Source organism: Amaranthus tricolor, chromosome 6, assembly GCF_026212465.1.
Source record: "Amaranthus tricolor cultivar Red isolate AtriRed21 chromosome 6, ASM2621246v1, whole genome shotgun sequence".
Taxonomy (NCBI): Eukaryota; Viridiplantae; Streptophyta; class Magnoliopsida; order Caryophyllales; family Amaranthaceae; genus Amaranthus; species Amaranthus tricolor.
The window spans coordinates 5030688-5044039 of record NC_080052.1 but is presented as its reverse complement, the minus strand read 5'-3'; the positions used below and the strand labels follow the sequence as shown (position 1 = coordinate 5044039).

The following is a 13352-nucleotide window of genomic DNA, read 5'->3' as shown; positions in this document are numbered from 1 at the left end:
TGTTGAGGTTGTTGTACGATTCAAGAGGACGCTCGATTCTCAGGTCAATGATTTGTCCTAGATGGTTTCTCATTCTACCCATAGCTTAAGAAAATGAAATTACTTATGTCATATGACTAAAGATAAATTAATTCACATACAAAAAAAATTAAAGAAAAAATAAACGTCACCCACCACCTCCAAAATAGTCCCTAAATACGTCCCGAATACCCTAAAACAGACCCCAAATCCGCCCCAAACACCTCCAAAACAACCCCCAAATTCGCCCCAAACACCCCCAAAATAGCCTCCAAATCCGCCCCAAAACAACCTCAAATCGCATTAAAAAATCTAAAACATAATCCAACAATAATGTATGTATTCAAAAATCAAAAAAAAAAATCAAAAAGAACAACATGTAAATGTTCAACAATAATTAACATAATCCAACAATATTTAACATTAAATCAAAACTTAAAAAATTAAACATGTAATTGTTCATATAGAGTATTATACGATGATTTAAAAAAAAAAAAAAAAAAAAAAAAAAAAAAAAAAAAAAAAAAACCAAAAAAAACCAAAAAAAACCTAAACAATATCGGAAAACAAAAAAAATCAAAAAAAAAAAGTTACATGAATCCATAACACTTATCATAATCATGTTCATATATTCATGTAATAAACTAATAATAATAAAAAAATTGACAAGAATCAAGAAACAAAACAATATTTACATGTTATCATAGTTTAATATAATCATGTTCATAATTATGTAATCATCATATTCATGTCTAAATCATGTTCATAAAAAAAACGAAATTAATAGTCAAAAAATTGAAAAAAAAGACTAATTTTTGTAGTCGAAGAGTAGTAGATGTACGAGTCGGCAAATTGTCGGAGTGTAATACCGACTATTATTTAGTCGGTATTCAGTCGGTAAATAGAAAAGGTGTTTTGCTTCCCAATGCTGCAGAATTGACGGTCAACATTTCAGACAAAATTTGAAGTCTGAAATTCCGACTGAATTTCTATTGTATTCTAGTCGGAAAACATTGGTAAATTTCGAACTTTAAAATTCCCAATATTTATCCTTAATTTTATTTGATTAATATGAAATTAAATATACTTAGACTTATTATTAATACTAACTGGAAATCTATAATTCAAAACTTATTATTCGTAGTAACTTAACAATTATAGTTGAATTAATATTAATAATTAGGAAAAATTATAAGAAATTACCTTATCCATAGGTGTATTTGCAAACACCTACCTTATGTATTTTATTTTTTGTAACAAACTACCAAATGTAATATATTTCACTGCAAATGACTACCATTTAACAGAAAACATTAGTGACCGTTAAGTTTGAGGGTTTGACCAATTTGAGAGGTTAAGTTGTCTGTGTGGCAAGATCTCATTAATTCTCGTATTTTTAAATAATTAAAAATTAAAACACATAAATTAACAAAATAAAAGATATTTTTTCAAAAATCCAATCGGAACAAGTACTTATTTTCAAAAGAGTTACCCCATAAAGATAATCGCAACACCCGTTTATTGAAAAGATATCATTATTATCAGTAAAAATGACATTAAAAATATTTTTCGGTTTACATGTTGGAAATAGGCGAATAAGTACTTGTTTGGACTGGATTTTTAAAAGAGTTATCCTATAACGATAATTGCGACGTCCATTTTTTGAAAAATCATCGTTATGATGGATAAAAATGATGCTAAATATCTTTTTTTGTTTACTTGTCAAGAAATAGGCGAATAAGTACTTGTTTCGACCTGATTTTCGAAAGAGTTATCCTATAAGGATAATCGCGACGTCCGTTTTTTAAAAAAATATTGTTATGATTGGTAAAAATCACGTCAAATATCTTTTTTTTTTAATTTATGTGTTTTAATTTTTAATTATTTAAAAATACATGGACCAATGAGATACTACCACATAGATAACTTAACCTCTCAAATTGGTCAAACCCTCAAACTTAACGGTCAATTTACGTTTTCTGTTAAGTGGTAGTCATTTGTAGAGAAATATATTACATTATGTAGTTTTGTGCAAAAAAATATATATAAGGTACTTTTTTTTCAAATAGACCTATAGATAATGTGATTTTTTATAATTTTTCCTAATAATTATAAAAATATTTAGCAAGTATTAAAATTGAAAACTGTTCAAAATTGAAATATAAATGTACTTAATTAATTTATCGACAAAATATTTATTGGGTTACATAATTATCATCGATATCATCATCGTCAGATAATAAAAGTTCGTCGGTGTTTTCATTTTCATCGACATTATCAATAGTTTCATCTAACACAAAGAAATCACCAGTTGGATCATGCAGCGGTGCAACTATTTCCTCTGAAACATCTTCATTTACCACAAAATCCAGTGATTTCTCTTCCAGTTGGAATTCACTTTCCTCAAATTGGTTCAATCTCACTTTGTAAACAGCTCGCCAATCTTTTATGTTTTGCTTTAAACTCGAATAAGGTAGATAATAAATTTGGAAAGCGTGACTAGCCAATACAAAAGGATCGTACTTTCTATACAACTAACCAATATGAACATCAACCAGCTTTTACGGTGGATGAATTCACGTACCATGACCATATCCGGTTTTAGTTTGATCATATCATTGACATTTAAAAAGTGTGACCCTTTTAATTGGAAGCGCCCAATATTGGACTCAATAATGTCCTCTAACTTTCCATAAAATAAAAGTCTATTTCATCAAGACTGTTATCAAATTTAACGCACATTCCGTTGTTTTTAATTAGTAGATTTCTTCTTAGATGAGTGGGATATAGTGTGAAATAAGTCATTCACGTAACAAACACCATAGTGACGTATGTTTTTTAATGGTCCCTCGACGACGTCTTTTAATATATCAACATTCTCCACATTATTAAGAAACTCTTCCCTTGCCTACACATTATCAAAAAATTAAAATTAGTATTTAATTTTATACAAATTCAAAATTATTGTACATAGAATGATTTATAAAATCAACGTGACAAAATGATTTAGGCACGAGACCAACGTGATATAATTAAGTCAAGATATTGTTAATCATCAACGAGTTCCGAAAAGGTTTCACAACAAACTCCATCTAGAACACCTCATATGAAAAAAGTATCAAAGAAGATAAATTGAACCTTATTAGATATGTTTCATTTGATGATGACTTTGGTTAAGTTTTTCGTTTCATTTTGGGTTTATACAATTTTTATTGGTGTTTATGTTTTAAAATCACACTTCAAACAAAGTTGTTGATACAATACCATATTAGTTATGAAATGAAAGATTTCCTAAGTTGTAAAAAGATTTAGGGTTATCAAGAATATGTAAAATATTTAAAAGAGCTGGCGTATAAGACAACACAACCTAAAGGTTTTGTGGATCCTAAGAGCTCTAGAAGGTGTGTAGGCTTTAGAAGTTTTTGTGAACTGAATCAAACATCCAAGAGTTGGAATTTTCGTCTTGAAGAGTTAAACAAATAGTTTTATTTCTTCTAAAATTTATAAGAGCCTTGTGTATACAGAAACATTTGTGTGAGTTTGTTTATTTTTATTAGTATTGTATGTAGATGCATAGATACTGATTTTTGGTGACAATGATCGATGTTCAGGTTTGTAAAGGGTTGACTAATTAGTTGTTCTTCTATTAAAGATCTTGGGGAGGTTCCATACGTTTTGTGTATCTGAATATACACAGATAGATTGAGAAGGATGATTGAACTTTGTGAAAGAGTTTATGTTGATAATATCTTTTATAAGTTAAATATATGGATAACTTTAAGAAAGGGTTTTTATTCCATATCTCATGACATCTCTCTTAGCAAGAAACAATGTCAAATGGCATATGTTGAGCTTAAATTGATGTTTAGGATTTCGTGTGCTTTAACATTGAATCCATTATTTATGGTATATACTTGACTAGAATTCTCGTATGATTTGAGTATGACGAGAATAAACTAGTCGCGCTCTTATATTGACCATTGAGCGATGATTAAGAACACCTTGTAGTAAGTTAATAGGACTAAAGATAAGTTCTTGGTTCAAAAGATATGTTTGAATAAGAGTATAATAAAGAGTTACACATATGCTAGCTTATAAACAGATAAAAGAAGATTTCAATCATTATCAAGTTTCCACCTTTATTTTGAATGGGATACTATTAGTTTGATAGAGTCCTAAACATAGCACTATAGAAATATCTACATTTGAAGTAAGTTAACTTGAAAGTATGTACACTTCTATTGGATGATAATATTTATTAACTAAACCATAGTCTAAAATACTTTTGATATGTACTCTTGAATTAAGTTATTTAATCTTGTTTGGAACTAATAAAATGTCTAAAGTATATTATAACATTCGGTAGGTTTGTAATATACATGATTTAAAAAATGAAACCTAATAAGCTATAAGTGAACCAAAGTGATTTGATATATGTTTGTCCCTAGGCTGAATTATTACGTTGGAATAAATGATTCTTTGTCGACTAGTTGTAAGTGGAATGATAGTGCAGTATCATAGGTTATAGAGATATAAAGATGTCTTGTTATTTACATGGGTTTGTACAAAGATACATATTGGACAAACCTACTTCATATTCTTCAAAATTGTTTGGAGAATTTCACTTTTATATTTAGTGCATTCTTTTGAAATGAGTATGAAACTATTCTCATGTAATGATTAGTATTCTCTTCACATTATCAAATGTCATGTCGTAAAAAGAAGCTATAAAGGAAATGCTCAGACTTCCTAAAGGTAAAGTGGGAGCTTTGTTATTAATAAGAATTGGTGTCTCTTACCTCTTGAAGAGTTAAAAAAAACTAAAAATGCATGGTTGTGTTCCAATAGATTAAAATATTAATCATTTGTTTAGAAAGTTTAAACTCATATTACATTAGTATAGATGACGTGAGTTGTCATTATGCTATCAAATTTGAAATTAAGTGTCTTAAGAAATTTAAGGTTACACACATGTTCAAGAACAAGTGGGAGAATGAAGGAAATGAGTGTCGTTTGGTCAAGCGTAATTACTATCTATAAATGGGATGTTATAGAGATAAAATACATTCGATTATTTTAGGTGATCATGGTGTTTTGCTAGAAACTAACTATAATCTGAACACTAATAAGATTTGTTTACTACTAATATAATTGGATCCTATGAGGTCACGCATATGAGCAATCAATAAGATAATATACTCCATGAACATTGGATGCTCATGGGACACTTAAGTACGAGGAGTTCTTTGCATATATTGATAGTGTGTTTGATTACGAATTAAACGACACATATAAACACCATTAGTATTTGTAACCTCCTTTTGTGGAGTTGAAAGGGTAATGAAAGTGTATAAATAGTGCGCTTGTTCATCTCATTTCAAACACACTTTTCAACATTTTAATATTCTCTACACATACGCTACCTAAAATGTAATGAGAAAAGGTGTTTTTTTATTCTGCACTAGTATGTGTGGTATTTCATACTATTTTTGTAAGCTAACATTAAAAGGAATACTATTGAGGCTCTCAATATCTTTATATATAGAAAATCAATCGTTTATACCCAAAGTGAAACAAATATGGTACTCAAGAAGAATACTTCCTCCGGTATAAAATACTCGCACTCAATTGTGACATATTATTTGGGAAAATGTCAATATAAAAGAATAACTACTTCCAAAAGTTTTAGTTTGCTTAATTTATTATAATTTCCAATATAAAAATTACACTAATTTTTTTGATTCATATTATTGATTTGGTTTTCGATATTTCTAGTGAAGCACGACAATAGCATATGTTGGCGCTAAGGCAATAGGAGTTACTTGAACCACAAATACCGATGCATGATAAAAAAATCACAATTAACAAAACTTGCAAAAACAATTTATCAAACCTTAAGCTTGTAGAACAATGGTGACCTACACTTATTAAACATCCTTAATCATTAGCTTTTCGCACTTAACCATTCTAATGAGAATTTTCAACATAATTTAACAAGAAAAATTATATCTCAATTTGTATAGTATATATTGTTTTTATTCTACCTTAATCATCCTTTTTTTCTATGTAAAATTCATTATCATATATTTTAATGCCACATTTCATTTTATTTAAAGTCTTTAACTTTGTTACACATTATCACATGTATATTCACTAGGAATATTTAACTTCACTAGGAATATTTAACAATTAGTTGTTCACGATTAATTTTTGCCCGATTCACTTTGCATATTTAAATAATTAATAACATTGATTATTTTAATTAGCTTTTAAGCTAATTATTATGTGTGTTAGGTGTTAATTTAAATGTTTGGTAAAATTAGTTATGGAGATGACTATTAGTATAGGAAAATGAACCAATAAGCCAAAAGATACGAAGGTGTTTGGTAAATGGCTGATAGCTGGTAACTGATAGTCGATTATAATGGCTGATTTGACCAGCTGATTTAATTAATTGGTTTGACTAGCTGATTTTGAACCCGCTGCTATAAGCAACTTGTTCAAAAACAGCTTATTCGTATCAACAAGCTATTTCAACCAGCTAATTCACCGAACACTAACTTTAGCTGGTTTAACCATCCAACCCTTTATTTATATCAAAATAAGATAAAATTGCTCAATAAGCTAATTTGTCAAACACCAATAGACAAAACTGCTAGAATTTGTTTATGTTGACATTAAACATATTTACCAAGTAAATCTTTTGGTTGTTTAACCAACAACCATACTTACCAAATTAAACAATATCTAAACATTGTGCTTTTTCATAAAAATATATACTTCATATTGAACAATAATAGTATATTAGTTGTAATTTTAAATTGAAAGAAAAGGTGATAATTATACATTAATGAATCATTTGGTAGTTGGTATTAAATGGTGGGAATAAGTATAGTAATGGAATGCTAGTGTGATTTTGATTGAAATATCTCAACAAGTTATGTTTGTTTTTCTTCAAGAATCTCATTTTCTTTATAAAATTAAATACAACGCATTACTATTCAAAAATGTAATATCAGTGGTTAATGGAAAATTATAAACTAAAACACTTTTTTATAATCAAAGTTTAATTTTATTACCATGCACATGACAAGGTGCATATAATAAAATTTTACACTACAAATTATCCTTATTATCACTATTTAGTACCAATAATCAAACGAATCATAAATACTTAATTATTTAAATATTTTTGCAAATTACAATAATAAATTTTTTGACCCGAAATAATAGAAAAACTACTAAAATACGTACCAGAAGAGAAAAAAACTAGGAGAACTAGCATCAAATAAGTACATGATGCGTTTTTATCCATTTTTTATATAAAATGTTAGAGTTTTGTCTAAAGGAAATGAAGTTAAGAGTTTATGAAAGAATGATAGAATTATAGAAGAGAGAATAGAATTATTTATTAACTATCAACGTCGATTATATATTTATTTATATAATTATGTAATTAAGCAAATTGGTCTACATAGATCTTACATAGTTATTGATTGCCTATTATCTTAAAAATTTATTTAATTAATTATATTTTTTTTAGATTTAGTGCTTTGAGTCATTATTAATAAGTTTTGAATATGTAATGATCACTACGATTTCCAACAAGACCATCAATTAGCAAGGATAAAGCAGGCTACTGTCCAGGATTTAAATTTTTTAGGGCCCAAAAATTTTTTTTTTATGTATATAAGTTATATTAATTTGAATTAAGTTTATATATAACTTACATTTTTTTGCTAAATAATATGAGTTCTTAATGCTTTTTGTATAAAGTAGTTTAAATATTAACAATAAAAAAGAAAAAGTGTATTATATTAGTCGTTATGTCTTAAGTTTTTAGGACCCATATTTATCTTTTGCAAGCCAAAAATAAACGACCCTCATTTCCAAATCTCTTTATTATGTTCTAAATGATTAACCAAATCAAAAAATATCTTGAATAATAATTTATTGTGGAATTCTTAAATTTCCAACTTTACAAGACTTATTTCATGTTTGTATAGATTGCCCATCCCTTTCAACTTCTTAAGCATGTGTGGTGATCATCCTCAATTTCTTGAAGTTGTCAGGTCTGTGTGGAATAAACACCATAAATCTACTCGTAAGGATATTCGGGCTAAGAGTTTCTTAGATGATCCCAATACTCAAATATGATCATGGAATACCTTTAATTGGTCGCCTCAAGGTTGGTTCTCACAATAAGGATTTCAAATACCATCCTATGTGTAAAAAGCTCAAGCGTCAGTCATTGTTCTTTGCTGTTGACCTATTATTGTTTTGCAATGAAGAAGACCCTTTGTCTGTTCAGATCTTAAGGGTTAGTTTGGATCGGTTATGCTCCCATTCAGGTTTATCTATCAACACTGAGAAATCATTGCTGTATCGTGCTAAGATTAAGAACTAAGGAGAGATTAAGTGGGATGGGTTATAACCTGGATGATCCAGTTGCTCTGTGCCAAGATTCAAATGCTATAGATTATCACACCAACAGTTGGCTTTTTTAAGTAATAATGGGCCGGTCCATTTGAGACGCGTCTTTTATACAGGCTGTCTCAAGTAAGAATTTGTAATGATAATATTGTAGTACACAAACATAGAAATTCAAAACCTACTGAAATGTAAGCCTCAAAGAGGTTCAACAATGAAAAACAATATGAGAATCAAATGCAAAATAAATACAAGTGTTTATTGAGGTATTTTGGATACCTTCCCCTCAAATGTAGTTTATTATATTGAATTCAATAATTACAAGTATAATAAACCTTCTCTTATCTTGAGAACAAATCTCTCAAGATCACAAATGCTAATTCTATGAAGAACACTCTCAAATTTCAACAAAAAATAGCTCACTTTCAATATGTGTTTTTGTGGTGCTTTTGTTCTATGAATGAGTATCCTATTTATGGTGAGAAATACTACATTTTAGAACCCCCTCTTAATCACCATAAACACACATATCACCTTCCGCTCGTTTGAGCACCCTCCACGCTCGTTCAAGCGGCCTATTCCCTGGAGCTACTGTCTCTTGATCCTTTTCTTGCTCGAACGAGCACCTTTGTCCAGCAGCCTACTGTCTTCAATTCTCACGTTGACTCGTACAAGGCATGAGTCCCACCCTTAGTGAAGCATCAAACACCCACGTTTATCACCTCATCGATCGTTCCAAACCTTAATCCAGTCACGTTCAACACATTTTCACCATCCTCTTCCAATGTACATGATAAAGCTATGTTCAATTAAGTGTTCAAAGTTAGCGTTATTGTTATGAATATTGGCACTTGCTTAAACACCTACTATTGCACATGAATACATTTAAACAATGCTGTATTACTAAGAAAAAACAATACTTTATTCAAACTTTGTTGTTATTATAACTACATAGAGTATTTTTCCTATACCCCAGCTAGAGGCTCAAGACAGAGATTAACTTGAAAACGTTGTAAAGAAAACTGAAAAATTAGTAATTATCAATGAATAAATGACTAACTATGAATATTTATGTAGCAAAACTTGCAAAACCTACACTACAAAAATCAGTTCTCTTGTTCATTTGGTAATATGAGAGGCTGATCATCAATCCAATCTCCGTAAATGCGATTGATTTTTTTATTTAATTTCCATTTTAAAACACCATTCTTTGGCTGAACTGATTGAGTGGACGCGACTCCAGCATAAGCTTTCGACGGAATTGGATCAATATCCGTAGAGGAGACAGATTTCGAAGGAACATAATGTATCTTCAATTCATCAGTCTCAGTAGGACGACCTCCAGGCACCAATAAATCTGAGAAAGAATAACAACTGATCGATGAGATTCAACAAACCAGAGGACAAACTCCAAATAAATAATCTGAGCAAAATTGGTATTTGGAGTTGGGAATTCCGATATGTAGTTTCACAATGGGGATGGCAAAATAGGCAGATGGGTGCAGTATGCCTTTCTCGGTGCAATAATCTATTTCAAATAATGCACAACTACTTTAGCATAGAATCAATGGATAAAGAAATACAAGTCTTATTGAAAGCCACTTGATAAAGGAAACGGTTGGATTCACTGGTGCAAACAAAAATTAAAAACCAACAATACACATACTGTTTATCCTTAAATTATGGTTGCAACTGTATTTATTTACTTATTTTTGCAATTTCAAGCTACTACTAATCTTTACTTTTATCACTTTCAAAATGTATACATGATCAAAAATTAAAAACCAACAATAAAACATTTAACACAATTGATTCAAAGTTAGTTATGAATGTACCTGCTTGGCCATGAGCATAATGGCAAGTATCACCAAAAGGACAGTGCCCTGTAACCTCAAACTTAGTACAAAGCTTTGTTTTCCAATGAACCGGCCTCGAGTTCCCTCTCATTGCATCACCATTAGCATTCGCATATTGATCATGAGTCCGGGCCTGCACCATATGAGGTGGGATGGTACCAATGCTGATTGAAGAACACTCCCTACGATCGTCTTGGAATCGAGTTGAATTCTCCTTACACTTGGGAGGCTCTACGTGTGAGAAATTACATCTTGCTCCATATGGGCATTCTTCCCCATTGTAAAACTTCCTACAAAGTTTCATCCTATTAATGATCTTATCATCATCCTCCCAATTATTCATTCTATCCTCCATTCTACTCCCGATCAATTCTTGCCAATTAGGAGGAGGCTTTCTCAAATCTTCCTCTCCATGAGCAAAATTGCAATTTTCACCATTCTTACATTGACCCATTTTAAACTTTATGCATAATCTAGTTTTAAAAAACATTTTCCCATTTGGTTGATTGACAGGGGGATTAGTTTGATGGGTTCTATGATTTTCATTTGTGAATTGGCTATCAGAAGAAATCTTACGCCTTTTCATGGGTGGAGATTCATGATCAAATAGTGAATTAACATCGGGTTGTTCGTGAGGAAATTGAGGCCAAACAGCCATAGGATCTATACCGTTGGGAAAAGGTGCAAATGATGCCAAGTAATCACAGAAACTCATTTTGATTCTTCAATATCAATAGAACTCAGATGAAGAATTGGATCAAACAACAAAACCTGATTCAAATTAAACAAAAGATTGAGACTTTTGATATACCCATAAGCCAAAAAAAATTTAAAAAAAAAAAAACCCTCTTATTTGAAATTGAACAGAAATGAAATGGAAAATAAAAAATCAAACGAAGGAAGCCCCTGAATCTAAGAAAACGTCGGAAAAAAACAAAATAATCAAAGAATTTAAACAAATAAATGAGAAAAAACGAAGTATATAATTCAATTGATTATATGTGTATATGTTTATTTTTAAAAAAAATATGGTGGGTGATTTATATTAATATGATGAAGAATATAGATAGCAGAGGAGAAAAAATGGATGTAAATTTTGCTTACACTAGAATTTGATATTTGATTAACAGAAATTGAAGATGGAGATTGGAGAACAACGTGAAAACTTTAAAAGCAAAAACACTGAAGAAAACCTAAAACCCTAAACGGTTAATAAATAGATGTTTGAATTAGTTTTGATTTTCCTTAATTATCGGTAATTATGTTGATCCAGCCCGTGTATTCGGTTATTTCTCCTTTTTTTCTTGGTATTAATTGGCTTTTTTTGTCCCAATTTTCCCAACTATTCTCCTTTTTTTTTTTTAATAATTTCTCCTATAGTTTAGATAAATAAGCTTTTTTAAGTATAAAAAATAAAAAAAATAAAAAAAATAAAATAATAAAAAAGAATTGGCTTATATGTCCAAATTTTCCGAACTATTCTCCTATAGTTTTTTTTTCATAATTTCTCCTATAGTTTAGATAAATAAGCTTTTTTTTTTAGTAAAAAAAAAAAGTTAAAGTAAATTTAATTATTTCATTAAAATTTTTTTTTCTTAAATTAGCTTAATAACTCTTTCCATTTATTTTAATGAAGTATAACCGATTTTATGAGTATAACCCTCGATTATCAATTTAATTTGGCTAGGTAAATCTATAGTTCTTTTAACGTAAATATATCTTTTATCAAATTATTCGCTAAGTCTAACCTTCGATTATCAATTTAATTTGACTAAGTAAAATTTATAATTCATTCTTACTTAAATCTAGGAAAAAAATATATCTTTTCAAAATAATATTAATTTAACTGATTTTTTAGATATATCTTTTATCAAATTATTTGATGACTTCCAAACCTAATAATAAGGTATATTTAAGGCATTTTTAAACTAACAATTGTTTCAATAATAAGATGTATTTTAGGACATATTCGAGAAGAAAGCGATCACTCGTCGCTAAAGCGCTAACTCGGTTTTCACGAGCGACGAGTCGGCTTTTCTTCTACCCAAACTTTACTTTTCATAAACTGAATGATATGCCTAAGTAGAGTTTAAAAAGAAAATAATTTCTACTTTACTGCTTACTTAAAAATATTTTCCAAAATAGTGTTCATGTATGTAAGATATATTACTAAGCTATTTTACTTTTAATTTGAAGCCTTTAAACCTTATTACGAACCAAAAAATTATAGGTCTAAGTAGAAATAGAAAAGAAGACAATATATTCGTGCAAACTGAAATTTATTTTCTAAAATTTATTTTCTAGGAAAGCAAATTGACCAATTCATCTTAATTCAATTTGGAGCTAGGCTTCAAAATGAGACCGACAAAATAATTGTGTACATTTCATATCACATGTGCAAGATAGATTCAATTAGAATACAATAATAAAATGTTAAATCGCAACAAAGAATTAAAAATTAGGTTTTTTTCCTTAGATATAACTAATAATATCATTTAATCAAATGGGTTGGATGAATATAGAAAGAAAAATTTAGGATTATATGGTTAATATATTCAGGGTTGGGAGAATTTAGAAAAAAAATTATTTAATTAAATGGGTTATATAACTAAAATAATTATAGGAATATTTTTTTTAGAGATTGAAGAATGTTTGATTCTAAATAATTTTTTTTTAAAAAAATCGAAATTCCCCCAACCCCATTTCATTAAACAATATTTTTAGTTATATTTAAAAAAAAAAAGATGATTTTTAATTTTTTGTGCGATTTTGCATTATATTATTGTATTATAATTGATTCTATCTAACATATGGAATGCGAAGTGCAAATGAACTCTTTTGTCGGTCTAATTTTTATGTTTGAAATGTCAAAAAAAACATTCTATTTTAAAATTATATATTTATTTAAATTATCAAATGTTGTTTGAATTAGGTTAAAATTAAAACCAAATAAACTAGTTTGAATTGACTCAAAAATAAGCTCAATTCATTCAAAAATTGTTAGTTTATTTTATTTAATTGAAATTAATGTAACTAACAAAATGTTTT

General features: G+C 28.9%; 1 protein-coding gene across 1 annotated transcript; it reads right to left on the bottom strand.

The window, feature by feature from the left end:
• Window positions 1-9348: 9348 nt before the first annotated feature.
• LOC130814550 (zinc finger CCCH domain-containing protein 39-like) lies at window positions 9349-11513 on the bottom strand. Its single transcript, XM_057680659.1, has 3 exons — window positions 11409-11513; window positions 10284-11075; window positions 9349-9805 (listed from the first exon to the last, which is right to left on the bottom strand). Exons 2-3 carry the CDS (start codon window positions 11017-11019, stop codon window positions 9555-9557), a joined length of 987 nt encoding a protein of 328 aa, XP_057536642.1. The 5' UTR covers window positions 11020-11075; window positions 11409-11513; the 3' UTR covers window positions 9349-9554.
• Between the last annotated feature and the right edge of the window lie 1839 nt (window positions 11514-13352).